Below are 11,822 nucleotides of genomic sequence, written 5' to 3'. Positions count from 1 at the left end.
CACCTCAGGTACAGGACACAGACTATAACTGTACGAGGTACACTTCAGATACAGGACACAGACTATAAGTCTACAAGGTACACTTCAGGGACAGGACACAGATTATAACTGTACAAGTTACACTTCAGGTACAGAGAACAGAAAGCACAATTGGTACTGGAAGCAGGAAGGTATTTAATGCAGAGGCTAACGCAAGGCGGTAGAAGGCCTTGACCTGTCTACACTCTCTGCCACCAAGTCCGACTCCCAGCTCGACACCCTGGGCGGGACTGCAGGGCGAGCTGCTGTCGGGCCTCAGGCAGGAAGCCATCCCGTCCATGGGCCTCGAAGCCCGTCGAGCACGACAGATCCCCAGCCAGCTGTCCCCACCTACCTCAGAAGAGACGTCTCTGTACCAGGGCTGTTCCCACAGGGGACAAACCACATGCCCAGGTGCAGACCGCGGGCCACGACCAGCAGCTTGTGGTCGAGGTGGACATGGGATGGCCTAGTAACCTGAGTGCTGTCCGGCTGAGGCACTGAAGGAGAAGGGACAGAAGGGCGGGCAGCCAATCACATCGTGTCTCTAATCGCTGTGCTGGAGGAGTCAGCTCAGGTGGCCGGGCCTTGGATCAGTTTCTTCAGAGCCTCCTTGGCCTCTCGGTTCCTCAGGCAGTAGATGAAAGGGTTGAGCGCGGGGGTGACGACGGCATAGAAGACGGAAACGACTTTGTGCAGGTGGAAGGCGTGGATGGCTCGGGGCCGGGCATACATGAAGATAGTGGCGGAGTAGAAGATGGTGACCACCACGAGGTGGGAGGCGCAAGTAGAGAAGGCTCTCTGCTTTCCTGTGCGCATGCGTAGCACGGTGGCCAGAATGCAGCCATAGGACCACACCGTGATCGACAGGGGGACGAGGAAGATGACCAGGGCCAGGATGAAGTCCACCAGCTCAGCTGTGGACATGTCCACACAGGAGAGGCTGAGCACCGGAGAGATGTCACAGAAGAAGTGATTGATGATGTTGGGGCCACAGAAGCGGAGGCGCGAGATGAAGTAGATCTTGGCCAGGGAGATGCCAAAGCCAATGGCCCAGGAAGCAAGAGCCAGGCGGAAGCAGAGGGTGTGGCTCATGAGGGTCGGGTAGCGCAGCGGGCGGCAGATGGCCACGTAACGGTCATAGGCCATGGCGGCCAGGAGCACGCACTCCGTGCACATGAGCGCGATGAAAAAGTAAAGCTGTATCATGCAGTGCGTGAACGAGATGCTGTTGCTCACCGACCAGACACCGAACAGCAACTTGGGGACAGTCACAGAGACGTACCAGGTCTCCAGGAAGGACAGGTTGGCCAGGAAGAAGTACATGGGCTTGTGCAGCGGCCGGTTCTGCTGCACCAACAGGATGATGAGCGTGTTTTCAGCCACGGTCAAAAGATAGGCCACCAGGAACACCAGGAACACCACGGCTCGCACGCCCCAGCTCCCGGGGAAGCCCACCAGAATGAACCTGCTGACCCGGGTCTGGTTCTCCCCTTCCATCTTGGAGACGCAGGCTTAGCTCTCCTGGAAGGGAAACACCGCTGGGTCAGACGCCAGGGTCCAGTTAGAACCTTCGATCCTTCGCCTTCTCTGACCAGCAACAACCATTTAGTAAGAACATAGTATAAGCTAGACCACACACTGGATACATTATGCGCATAATGTGATTCACCTCTCACGTAGCCTCTTGGTAATGTTGCTACACCCATTTTAGTGATGAAGACACTGAGTCTCAGAGAGGTAGGCAGTGAGTCACTTACCTGGTTCTCCCTGGCAGCAGGGCAGGGGTCACATTCAAGTCTAAGCCGACAGCCCGTGTTCTGTCTGGTATCCGACACTGCCTGTCACAACCACCCCCAAATGAAACGGCATCAAGCCTCCGTGTGGCAATTCCAAAAAGTACACCTGGCTTTCCTTGCCCGTCACCTACCCGGAGTCCTGGAAGTTCTTCCTTCGTCTCTCACCTGCTGTCACCTCCTCGACATCCAGGGGCCGGAGGGCGGCGGCGTCTCTGGGAGGGAGGGAGAAGTGGAGATGCGCGTCATGCTTCTCAGTGTCAAGGATCTGACCACGCCTGCCCTCGATTCGCTGTGCAGGGTGGGGCCAAAGTAGGGTGACAGTTGTTTGTACAGAAAATAATACAATAGTTAATAAAAATTCAAGAAGAAACTCTGTCTTGCATGCTCATAACTGTACACCTGCTTTGGCCCCACCCCGGGTGATCCTCTCCCAAACCCGATTTCCTCCTCTGTAAACAGAAATGTGAATATTCATCCAGCTCATGTCATTGTGCATCAAAAGCCAAATGAGAGAACGGAAGTGAAATTGCACATGAACGGTGAGTGACAGTCAGGGTGGCAGGGGCTCCTCCGCCCACGGGGCGCTCAGAAGGTTGGGTTGGGCGAAGAGCGAGGCGAGTGACCGCTTTGAGCCTGAAGAGTAGTGAGCAAAAGAAACACAGGCTTCCTCCCAGGGGGCTGCCCGTCCTTGCTGGTGGGCACGAGAGTCCTGGGTGGAGATTTTTTTAAATAAGCAAACAAAGGGAGAAATACATAAAATCCGAGACGTTTTCTAGGAAGGTTGAAAAACAGGAAATGCTACTCATGGGATCAGGGAAGGTCCCTCTGGCCAGTGAGGTGACTGGAGGCAGGGGACTCCAGGTGCCTGGCCCGTGGAAGGGCTGGGCTGGGCTGGGAGACAGACGGTCACTGTGGTGCTGTTGGTACTGGAGAAGGCAGGGGGGCAGGTGGGGAAGGGGGCGGGGCCAGACTGTGCACACCCCCTGGGTCCTGGGAAAGGGTCTGCCAGTGCTTCATGCAATGAGAGCAAGGAAGGGCTGAACAGGCACGGGGTGAGTCACGCTCTGGAGGGCGGCTGTCGTCATGGCAGAGCCCCCGCAAGCACGGGGACAGGCTGGAGGCCAATCAGAGAAGGTGACGGTAACCTTGACGACGAGGGTGGTGTCAGACAAGTGGGTGGATTTAAGGTACGTTTCAGGAGAACCTTTAACAGTAACCGATGGATTGAGGATGAGGGCGAAGGAGAAGGGGGGATCAAGGAGGAGGCTCGCGTACGTGTTTATGACATGGTGTGAGGCTTTAGTAAGACGGGGAACTACGGTGTTCACAGCCGTTTCCCTCCTAGGTCACGGCTCAGAATCTCCTAGGGTTAGGGCTTGATGAGCTCCAACATGAAGCCTAGGCAATCAGTCCGAAAACTCTCCAACAAGAATGTACTGATGCCTTACGAGGTGCCAGGAAGTTTGCTAAGCACTTTTCACACAATCTTCCATTAGATCCACGAAACGCGACTAATGAGGTGCTATTGTAATTGTGCAGAAGACACTAATCTAGATGAGCGCTTCCAAGTGAGACAGCGACGGAATCGGAATAGAGCGAGGCCGGGAACTCTCCGACGGGGAGCATGCCCTGGTCTGCAGGCTGTCACGGCAGACGAGAAACACAGATCTGGGACCCTCCGCCTCTGTTGGCATTTAACATTTCTGACATGCTAGGAAATATCCTCTAGTCCTACTGAGATTCCACTACTGGGCACACGCTGTTATGGATAAGCCCGGATTTAACATGCATATGCATGACACAGGGACATATTCGATCAGACAAACAACACAGTAATGAGCACATAGAAGTGCCTGGCGAAGGTATCGTAGGAGAGAGAATCATTGGACTGAGCCTTGAAATATAAATGAGTGAGAGGACAAGGTATGGGAGGGAATGAGAGAACAGAGGCGGAGAGGTATGAAACAGCCTGGGATTTCAGGGAGCTGCTCGTAAGTGCCTGATCTCTGTGTGATGGGCGAAGTGTGAATGAATGAAAGAGTGAAATGGGACAGAGGGAGAGGGGGACAGAGAGAGAGAGAGAGAGAGGGAGAGAGAGAGAGGGAGGGAGGGAGAGGAAGAAAGAGGGAGGGAGGGAGAGAAAGAAACAGACAGTATAAATAGTGTCAAGGGCTACATCCTGGAGACCTTTGCATAAAAAATTACGGCGTTTAAGAATTATCTTCTAGTACAGACAAGAAGTAACTGCTGAATGTTTTCAGCAGGTTTTAACATCCTCATACTTCGCCCTGGCTTTTGATGCGGGAGGTGGATGAGGATGGGTCACGATGACCAAACCAGAGGCTGAGACCGAGTCGGACGACACTCGACAGCAAACACAGACCCGCACAAAGAGGAAAATGACCGGTTACAATGTCTGTGAAGGAGACCCATTTAGACATACCTGCTCACAGATTACACAAGTAAATTTGCGTTCCTAAAGAAAGCTTAATAAAATCACATTTCCCTACTCCTCACGACTAAATAAAGAGTGCCCTGGCACTAATTACGGCACACTAAAGTGAGGAATGAACCACACTTACTGTCAGTGTGTTATTCTACTGTAAGATGTGCAGACCACCCCACTGACAATAGTTTCTACCCCAAGACACTGTACTCAAACTCGGTCCCCCACAGCAAATTTTTCCCGTCGATCTAAAATCAAATATCTGAGCTGCCTCTCTCCCTTCTCATACCTGCTGTGTATGCACCTTCCCTTAATTTTCTCTGGATTCTGCACAACCGTAGGTTTTGAGTCATTTAAATTTGAGGAAAACATAACCTTTGTCCCTGCCGGGACAACAGCACGTTTCTATGACCACGGTCATCAATGATTTACCAGGAAGACACGCAGCCTGCAGTACTGTGTGTCGGAGACGGGGACACCTGCCGTCTGCACCAGAACCTGGGGCACTGACTCGGATCCAGCACCAGAGATGCCCCTCCAGAGAGTCAGGGGAGTGTGCTCCTTCAGCTCAGCACATACCTCGCTGCACTGAATGCTACAAAGGTGAGCGTGTGGCTGGGTTGCTGGAACCGAGGCTGGGTTCTAGAGAGACCTGTGGCAATGAAATGTACTATTCAGGGTTTAAACACTGCGGTGCCACAGAGCTGTCCGCATGGGTAGAAAGTGATGCTCCGGGCGGGGGCACTTACCTCCGCTCAGCAACCTCTGAGGGGGCAGACGGTAGAAAGAAATTCTGTGCTGATTCTGAAACAGGACGGAGGAGGAAAGAAAGATTCAGATATTAAAAAGATGGGAAGAACCCAGCCTTTAAACCTGGATGGAGTGAATGGGCCCAGGTGCCCAACTGCTCCCAGGCTGACAGCCGGAACCGGAGGAGAGGGGAGCCCAAGGCTCGCCCAGCAGGCGGCTCTGCGAGCACCCCCGGCCAGGGCACACATCACCGCCCTGGGCAGCGCGCTGGCTCGCACACCTCGAGCTGCGACGATCTTTGGGTTCTGAGGGTTTTATCGGGCATCAAGACTTCCCCTACGTATCTGCCGGCCCCAAGAGGAAAGAACCTTGACGATGGCAGTTCAGGTCTCTTGTGGGATCCCCAAGAAGCTTCTCTTCACCTATTGCAACAGTCTTATTTGTTTTATATGATATCAGTTCCATAGGGGGGAATCTACGAATGGCCACATGCTTTGAAAACAACCACATCTGAATTTATTTTTTGTTGAAACACGAAGAGAAAAAAATGACTACTTTTTTTTTTTCTTCATTGATTTTAGAGAGACAGGAAGGGAGAAGGAGAGAGAGAGAGAGAAACATCGATGACAGAGAACATCGACTGGGCACCTCCTGCAGGCCCCCCACTGGGGATCAGGCCCACAACCTGGGCATGTGCCCTGACCGGGAATCGAACCGGTGACCTCTTGGTGCCTGGGTCGATGCTCAACCGCTCAGCCACACCAGCTGGGCCAACAATGACTACTTTCAAATATATTTTCAGATTGTCAATTATTATTCAGTCTTCAGCTTACTTGAAACAGGAAGGTGCTCCAAGGGAGATAGTAATACCCTGAGTGTTGCTACAGTGTAGTACATTTTTAAAGTTTTTGCTATAAACACTTGTGCCATCATGTGTACTAAGGAAAAGTATCATGTGACGGGATCGCCATTAACTGCTTGGCCACTGCCTTTGGGAGCCACTTGACCAATCCTTCACGTTCTGGCACAAAACTCCAGCTGACGGAGCATCACCTGGGACCTCGGGAGCCGCACTCACAGAGAGAAAAGCTGTCAGGTTCACAGCGCGTTCATGCAACGGTCACCGAGACAGGGACCGTTATAAACAGCGCGCCGGCCACACGTGTTCATGCCACCAAGCACCTGCGGCCTAGCTTCTCTTAGCGCACCCAAGTGTGAAGCCAATGTGCGCAAGTCCCAACAAGGCGGTTCTTCCAAATCTCTGGCCTCGGCCTCTCTCAAAATCCTGAAACACTCTGCCAGCCTCTAGAGCAGCAGTTCTCAACCTGTGGGTCGCGACCCCTTTGGGGGGTCCAACGACCCTTTCACAGGGGTCGCCTAAGACCACCGGGAAATGCATGTTTCCGATGGTGATTCATCACAGTAGCAAAATCACAGTTGTGAAGTAGCAACGGAAACAATTTTATGGTTGGGGGTCACCACAACATGAGGACCTGTATGAAAGGGTCGCAGCATTAGGAGGGTTGAGAACCACGGCTCTAGAGGGTACATTTGATCGTGCCCACCATTTCCCAACCTGGACTTTACGCATGTGAGGTGATGGCCACGACTAGACATGGAAATGACAGTCCCCGCCGAATGAGTTGTGTTCACCGCGTCTGGGCCCTGGCTGTGCTGGCCATGTGGGAGGGAGGCTGGAAGGGGAGCCCGTTTCTCCAAGGATAGGGAACGCCATCTGTTTTGAGAAGGTTCCACACATTGCTGTGACAGCCCTCCTTTACACGAGATGTGTGAGGTCCGAATTCCAGACGAATGATCCCCACTAGGCTGGGGCTGTTCCGCAGATCTAAACTGGCTGCAGTCCATGCCAGACGGACACAATTTCATCTTAGGGTTCGGCTGCACAGGCTCTTCTTGGTGCTGGTTCTGTCTTCACCTGCTGGCTGTTCCTGGTTGGAGGATTTTTCAGACCCACCCAGGGTACACGGGAGAAAATCAGCAGACCCTGGGAACTCACTGTCACACTGCCTCCCAGGTCCTGGGGTCCCTCGGTGGTCGGCCTTCTTTTTCTCAGGCTTCTCCTATCGGTTGTTGTGTGATGTCCAGCTTTTCAATCATCGGGGGAAGTTTATGTTTTCATTGCGTAGGATGTCACCACAGTGTGTTACCTGGTCCCCAACAGGACAGGTAAGGGGCCCTGGAGCTTTAGTTCATTAGCTTGACGGCTCAGCTGCTTCTGGATGGAGGAGAGGACAGTTAAGGGCAACGCCCTCCAGATGACCACAGACTACATGGAGGGAGTGAGCACACAAGGGGGCATGGAACCAACGGCGGGAAAGATGAGAACAAAAACAAAATGTGTTTGGGGGGGTGGCAATGGATGAGGAAACTGTGCTAGGGTTCATCCAACAGAGGCCATGATGGGGTCAGAATGTGTTAGAGTTATACTGTATGATGTAAACCGGAAAGATAGGAATTGGAGTCAGAACCCAGTGGGGGATTCGATATGCAGATGTTACAGGAAGTACAACTATTGGTAACAGACAGGTCTCGAGTATAAACACAGAAATGGGTGATGGAGAGGGGGGTAGAATAAAAAACATTGGAAGGGGAGAGACGTCAACTAACTGAGAGGCCAGGATGCTGAATGGATCTGCAGAGATGCAGAAATGTCCACGTGATGACAGAATCGGTTTTACCAGAGTAGAACGAGGAGGAATGTGATAAATGATGGAAAAAGGGGGGGGGATGATGGCGCTGTAAGTTGACAGCATGTGTTTCAAAGAAGCTGGGGATACTCAGGGAAAATAAAAGCAATGGTCTGGAAAGAGCAGAGGATCAAGAAAGTCGCCTTCTTGACCTCTCGACTCTATTAGAGGAAATATGGGGGGGGGTTTGTATTTGAGAGGGCTGAGTGAACAGTCAGGTTCAAGTACAGCAAGAAGGAGAAGAATGCATCCGAGGAAGACACTCAGACTGTAGAGTCATTTTGCTGAACACAGAGCACAGGTGTCAGGAGACAAGGAAGAACAAGTGTGGCATCACAGGAGGTTAGCACGTGAGTCAGATGTGTAGGCGGACTGGGATGGAGTCCAGATGACAAAGGGACGCATGACAATATTCCTTGGGACAGTCTCTTAAGAGAAAGTGATTAACCAGATCTAATTAAAACCTCTTTCTCCACTGGGCTCCAGCCAAGTCCTCAAATCCCTTAGGGGTGGCAGCTTTATTTTGTACGCATCGCTCTGGCTTTGATTTCTACACTCTCAACACATAAAGATTTATAGCTTTTAAAGCTTCACTTTACACTTAGAAGGTTTTGACTCGTAGCCTGTCATAGCACAACTTAATTTCCATGTCCCTTGAAGCCATTTTTTGTTGGCTAAAGTTGTTTTCACACTTTTTGTCATAACTGTTATGATGTTTTAAAGGATGAATGGGTAATCATTGTATTGAGGTCTTGCTCGTGTACGTATGGATTTCTGCCACCATTTAAAAGTGAATGATGTCAAGAGAACAAAAAAACAAACTGCATACTCACAGGAAGAAAGTTTTTGCAAAAGACTTCGCTCATAAATAACTGTTATCCAGAATCTACAAAGAACTCTTAAATCTTGACAATAAGAACACAAACAGCCTGATTCAAAAATGGCCCGCTGCCTCAGCAAACACCTCACCAAAGACGAGGCACACATGGCAAATAAATACATGAACAGATGCTTCGCGTCATATGTCATCAAGGAAATGCAATTAAAGCAATGTACTACTACTACACACCTGTTAGAATGACCCAAACCCGGAACACCGACCCCACCAACTGCTGGTGAAGTATGGAGCAATGGGAAGTCTCATTCACTGCTGGTGGGAAGTCACAATGGTACAGCCACTTGGGAAGACAGTTTGGTGGTTTTTCACAAAACCAAACATATATTTACCATATGATCCAGCAATTATGTGTCTTGGTATTTATCCAAAAGAGTCGAAAACATGTCCACACAAAACCTAGCAGCTTTATTCATAATTACCAAAACTTGAAAACAAACAAGGTGTCCTTCTGTAGGTGGATGGATAAACTGTGGTACATGCAGATAATGGAATAGGATTCAGTTCCAAAAAGAAATGAATGACTAAGCCATAAAAAGAGATGGAAGGAACTTAAATGTATATTACTAAGGCAAAGAAGCCAATCTGAAAAGGCTACATGTAGTGTATGATTTCAATTATATGACATGTGGATTCATTTTTGCTACCTAGGGGTAGGTTTGCAGTAATATATAATTGACAGGCACTATTTGGTATTTTGTTATAATTTTTTTCTGCTTATTGTATCTATGGAACAGAAAGAGAAAATAAACTAATGGAATACGTTTGAGAATCAAAATTCAAAATAACCTTGGCAGGTTGGTGTGATAGGTGAAAATCAATTATAACAATCAGCAAAGCTAAATATATATACCTATGTTTAAGTTAAAAAAAAAAATGAGTGCAATGGGTCTGGAGACTTCATAATCACTTTGGAAAATAAGAGTATGGTGAATAATTTTGGAAATAGATACGGTGATGTTTGCATAACATTTTCTAATGCAATTAATGCCACTGAATTGTACCTTTAAAAGATGGCTGAAGTAGCAACTTTTATGTTATATATATCTTACCACAATAAAAAAAAGACTACAGCAAAGCCACAAATGTTTTGCATATTAAAAACATTTTCTTCTTGACAAGCAAATGAGATGCAATATTCTGGTCTTAAACATTGTGTCTATGTATTATTTATTTCAGGATACGATATCACATTCTAGATTAAGCCATAAATGCTATTGAAAGTAAACATTGCTATCGTCTATGAACGAGTCGGAGAGATGTTTTTATTATCCTGGAGGAAATAAGGTTGTTGTATAAATAACCGGAATGTTGTCAAGTGGAAGAGGACTAGATAGTCTCCATTCTGTCCCACAGGAAGAAGAAGACCTGTTCTGTGGAATTCATCGATCTGTTCATTGCACGAACAGGTCTGCTTCATGAAACCACAGAGCATTCCTTAAGACATCGACAGACCAGTAAAATAAAAAATGCTCACATGAAGCCTAAATACCACTGGCTACCTGAGACAAGATGACCTAAGACGAGGCTCTCTCATGGATCACTGACACAAATGATCTGGTATTGGCCTGTGTAAGGAAAGTCATCAATCAGGTGGAGGAATACTTCTCTTGACCGCGAGGATCTGACCATAAAGGCGGGAGTCCCATCTACACGTTTCTGGTCTCCTTATCGTGTTGGTGATGATAACAAAAAGTTTGTATAGTCTTTATCTATTATCTCTGAATTTCTCTAAAACTTTCTGGAGAGCAGCCATAACTTCCTTATTTCTCAAGCTGTAGATCAAGGGGTTTAACATAGGTGCTAACACAGCATAGAATAGAGTGACCATCTTCTCCTCTTCCACTGAGGAGGCCGACCGTGGCCCCAGGTAGGTGAAGGTGGCTGTCCCGAAACACAGGGACACCACAGTGAGGTGGGAGGCGCAGGTCCCAAAGGCTTTGCTACGCCCCTGAGCAGAGCGAATGCGCAGAATGGCAGCAACGATACGACCGTAGGAGAACAGGACCAGGAAACAGGGCAGCATGATGACTAGAAATCCAGAGATGGCCACCATGACCATGTTGAAGGAGATGTCCACGCAGGCTAGCCGTAGGACAGCTAGGGTCTCACAGGTAAAATGATTAATAAGTTTGCGACACAGGGGAAGCCGAAAGGTGAGGACCGTCTGCATCAGTGAATTCATGAACCCAGCCCCCAAGCAGCCAGCAGCCAGCCCCAGGCACAGCCCTCCGTGCATGGTGACGGTGTAGTGCAGCGGGTGGCACACCGCCACGTAGCGGTCGTAGGCCATGGCTCCCAGCAGGAAGAACTCAGACCCGCCCAGTGCCAGGGACACACAGAGCTGGAGCACACAGCTGCGGAAGGGGATGGACTTCCGGGCTGACAGCAGGTGGGCGAGCATCTGTGGGGCAATGCTGTTCGTATAACAAAGGTCCACAAAGGATAAAACGGTCAGGAAGAAATACATGGGGGTATGAAGCCTGCTGTCCAGCCTGATCAGAAACAGGATGAGGAGATTCCCTACCATGGTCACCAGGTACATGGTCAGGAACAAGACGAAGAGGGAAACCTGCGTTCCCCAGTTCCTGGACAGCCCCAGCAGGATGAACTCACTCACCCATGTCTGGGTTTCATTTTCCTGGCTCATGAGTTCCTGAGGACGAAACTAGAGATGTTGATGTAACAGATCATGGACATTCAGGGTTGGAAGGCTGGCTTCCAGACCACATGGACCGCTTACCCATCTGGACTTAAATTCCCTAGAACACGTCAGCCCAAGTCTGCTTGAACACATCCACAGCCGAGGAGCAGCTGGAAATCAAGGAGAAAAGAAGTCACGTTCTTGAAATTCAATTTATTGGAACATGATTTCTCCCAAACATCTGTTCTTAAATGGGAGAAGGAAGTGAATGAAGTATTTAGACTTAAAATCCTACTCAACGTAATAGTTATTATAGGGGAAATCTCTGTCCTTCTGGTAAGAAAATTCTTGGCCCAATGAAAGATATCATTCTGGATAATGTTCGGTGCCATTTAACCACACTTTGTTTACTGGGTTCCCCTCTAAATATCTCTGACACAACCCTACTTACCTCTCCTCGGTGGAATGGATCTGGGAAATCCTAAATGTTTTCAGTAAAAACATTCTTATAGTTGCTTTTTTTTTTTTACTAAGTGATTTTAAATTTATCCTCAGTAACTTG

At 49.1% G+C, this 11,822-nt stretch overlaps 2 protein-coding genes across 2 annotated transcripts; both read right to left on the bottom strand.

Annotated features, from left to right (window-relative positions):
• Positions 1 to 591: 591 nt before the first annotated feature.
• Positions 592 to 1,535, bottom strand: LOC118619726 (olfactory receptor 6B1). The gene has a single exon (XM_036246356.1). It carries the CDS (start codon positions 1,516 to 1,518, stop codon positions 592 to 594), a length of 927 nt encoding a protein of 308 aa, XP_036102249.1. The 5' UTR covers positions 1,519 to 1,535.
• An 8,789-nt stretch (positions 1,536 to 10,324) lies between these two features.
• On the bottom strand, positions 10,325 to 11,266 carry LOC118620270 (olfactory receptor-like protein OLF3). The gene has a single exon (XM_036247377.1). The coding sequence runs from the start codon at positions 11,264 to 11,266 to the stop codon at positions 10,325 to 10,327; it is 942 nt and encodes a 313-aa protein (XP_036103270.1).
• Between the last annotated feature and the right edge of the window lie 556 nt (positions 11,267 to 11,822).

The sequence above is a fragment of the Molossus molossus genome, unplaced genomic scaffold (assembly GCF_014108415.1).
Source record: "Molossus molossus isolate mMolMol1 unplaced genomic scaffold, mMolMol1.p scaffold_m16_p_7, whole genome shotgun sequence".
Taxonomy (NCBI): Eukaryota; Metazoa; Chordata; class Mammalia; order Chiroptera; family Molossidae; genus Molossus; species Molossus molossus.
Note: the sequence above shows the minus strand (reverse complement) of the source record. Positions and strands in the feature narration are given on the sequence as shown.

What these genes read in the sequence shown, in the direction of transcription:
- LOC118620270 (XM_036247377.1), bottom strand. Translation starts at nt 11,266, where the DNA reads ATGAGCCAGGAAAATGAAACCCAGACATGGGTGAGTGAGTTCATCCTG.
- LOC118619726 (XM_036246356.1), bottom strand. Translation starts at nt 1,518, where the DNA reads ATGGAAGGGGAGAACCAGACCCGGGTCAGCAGGTTCATTCTGGTGGGC.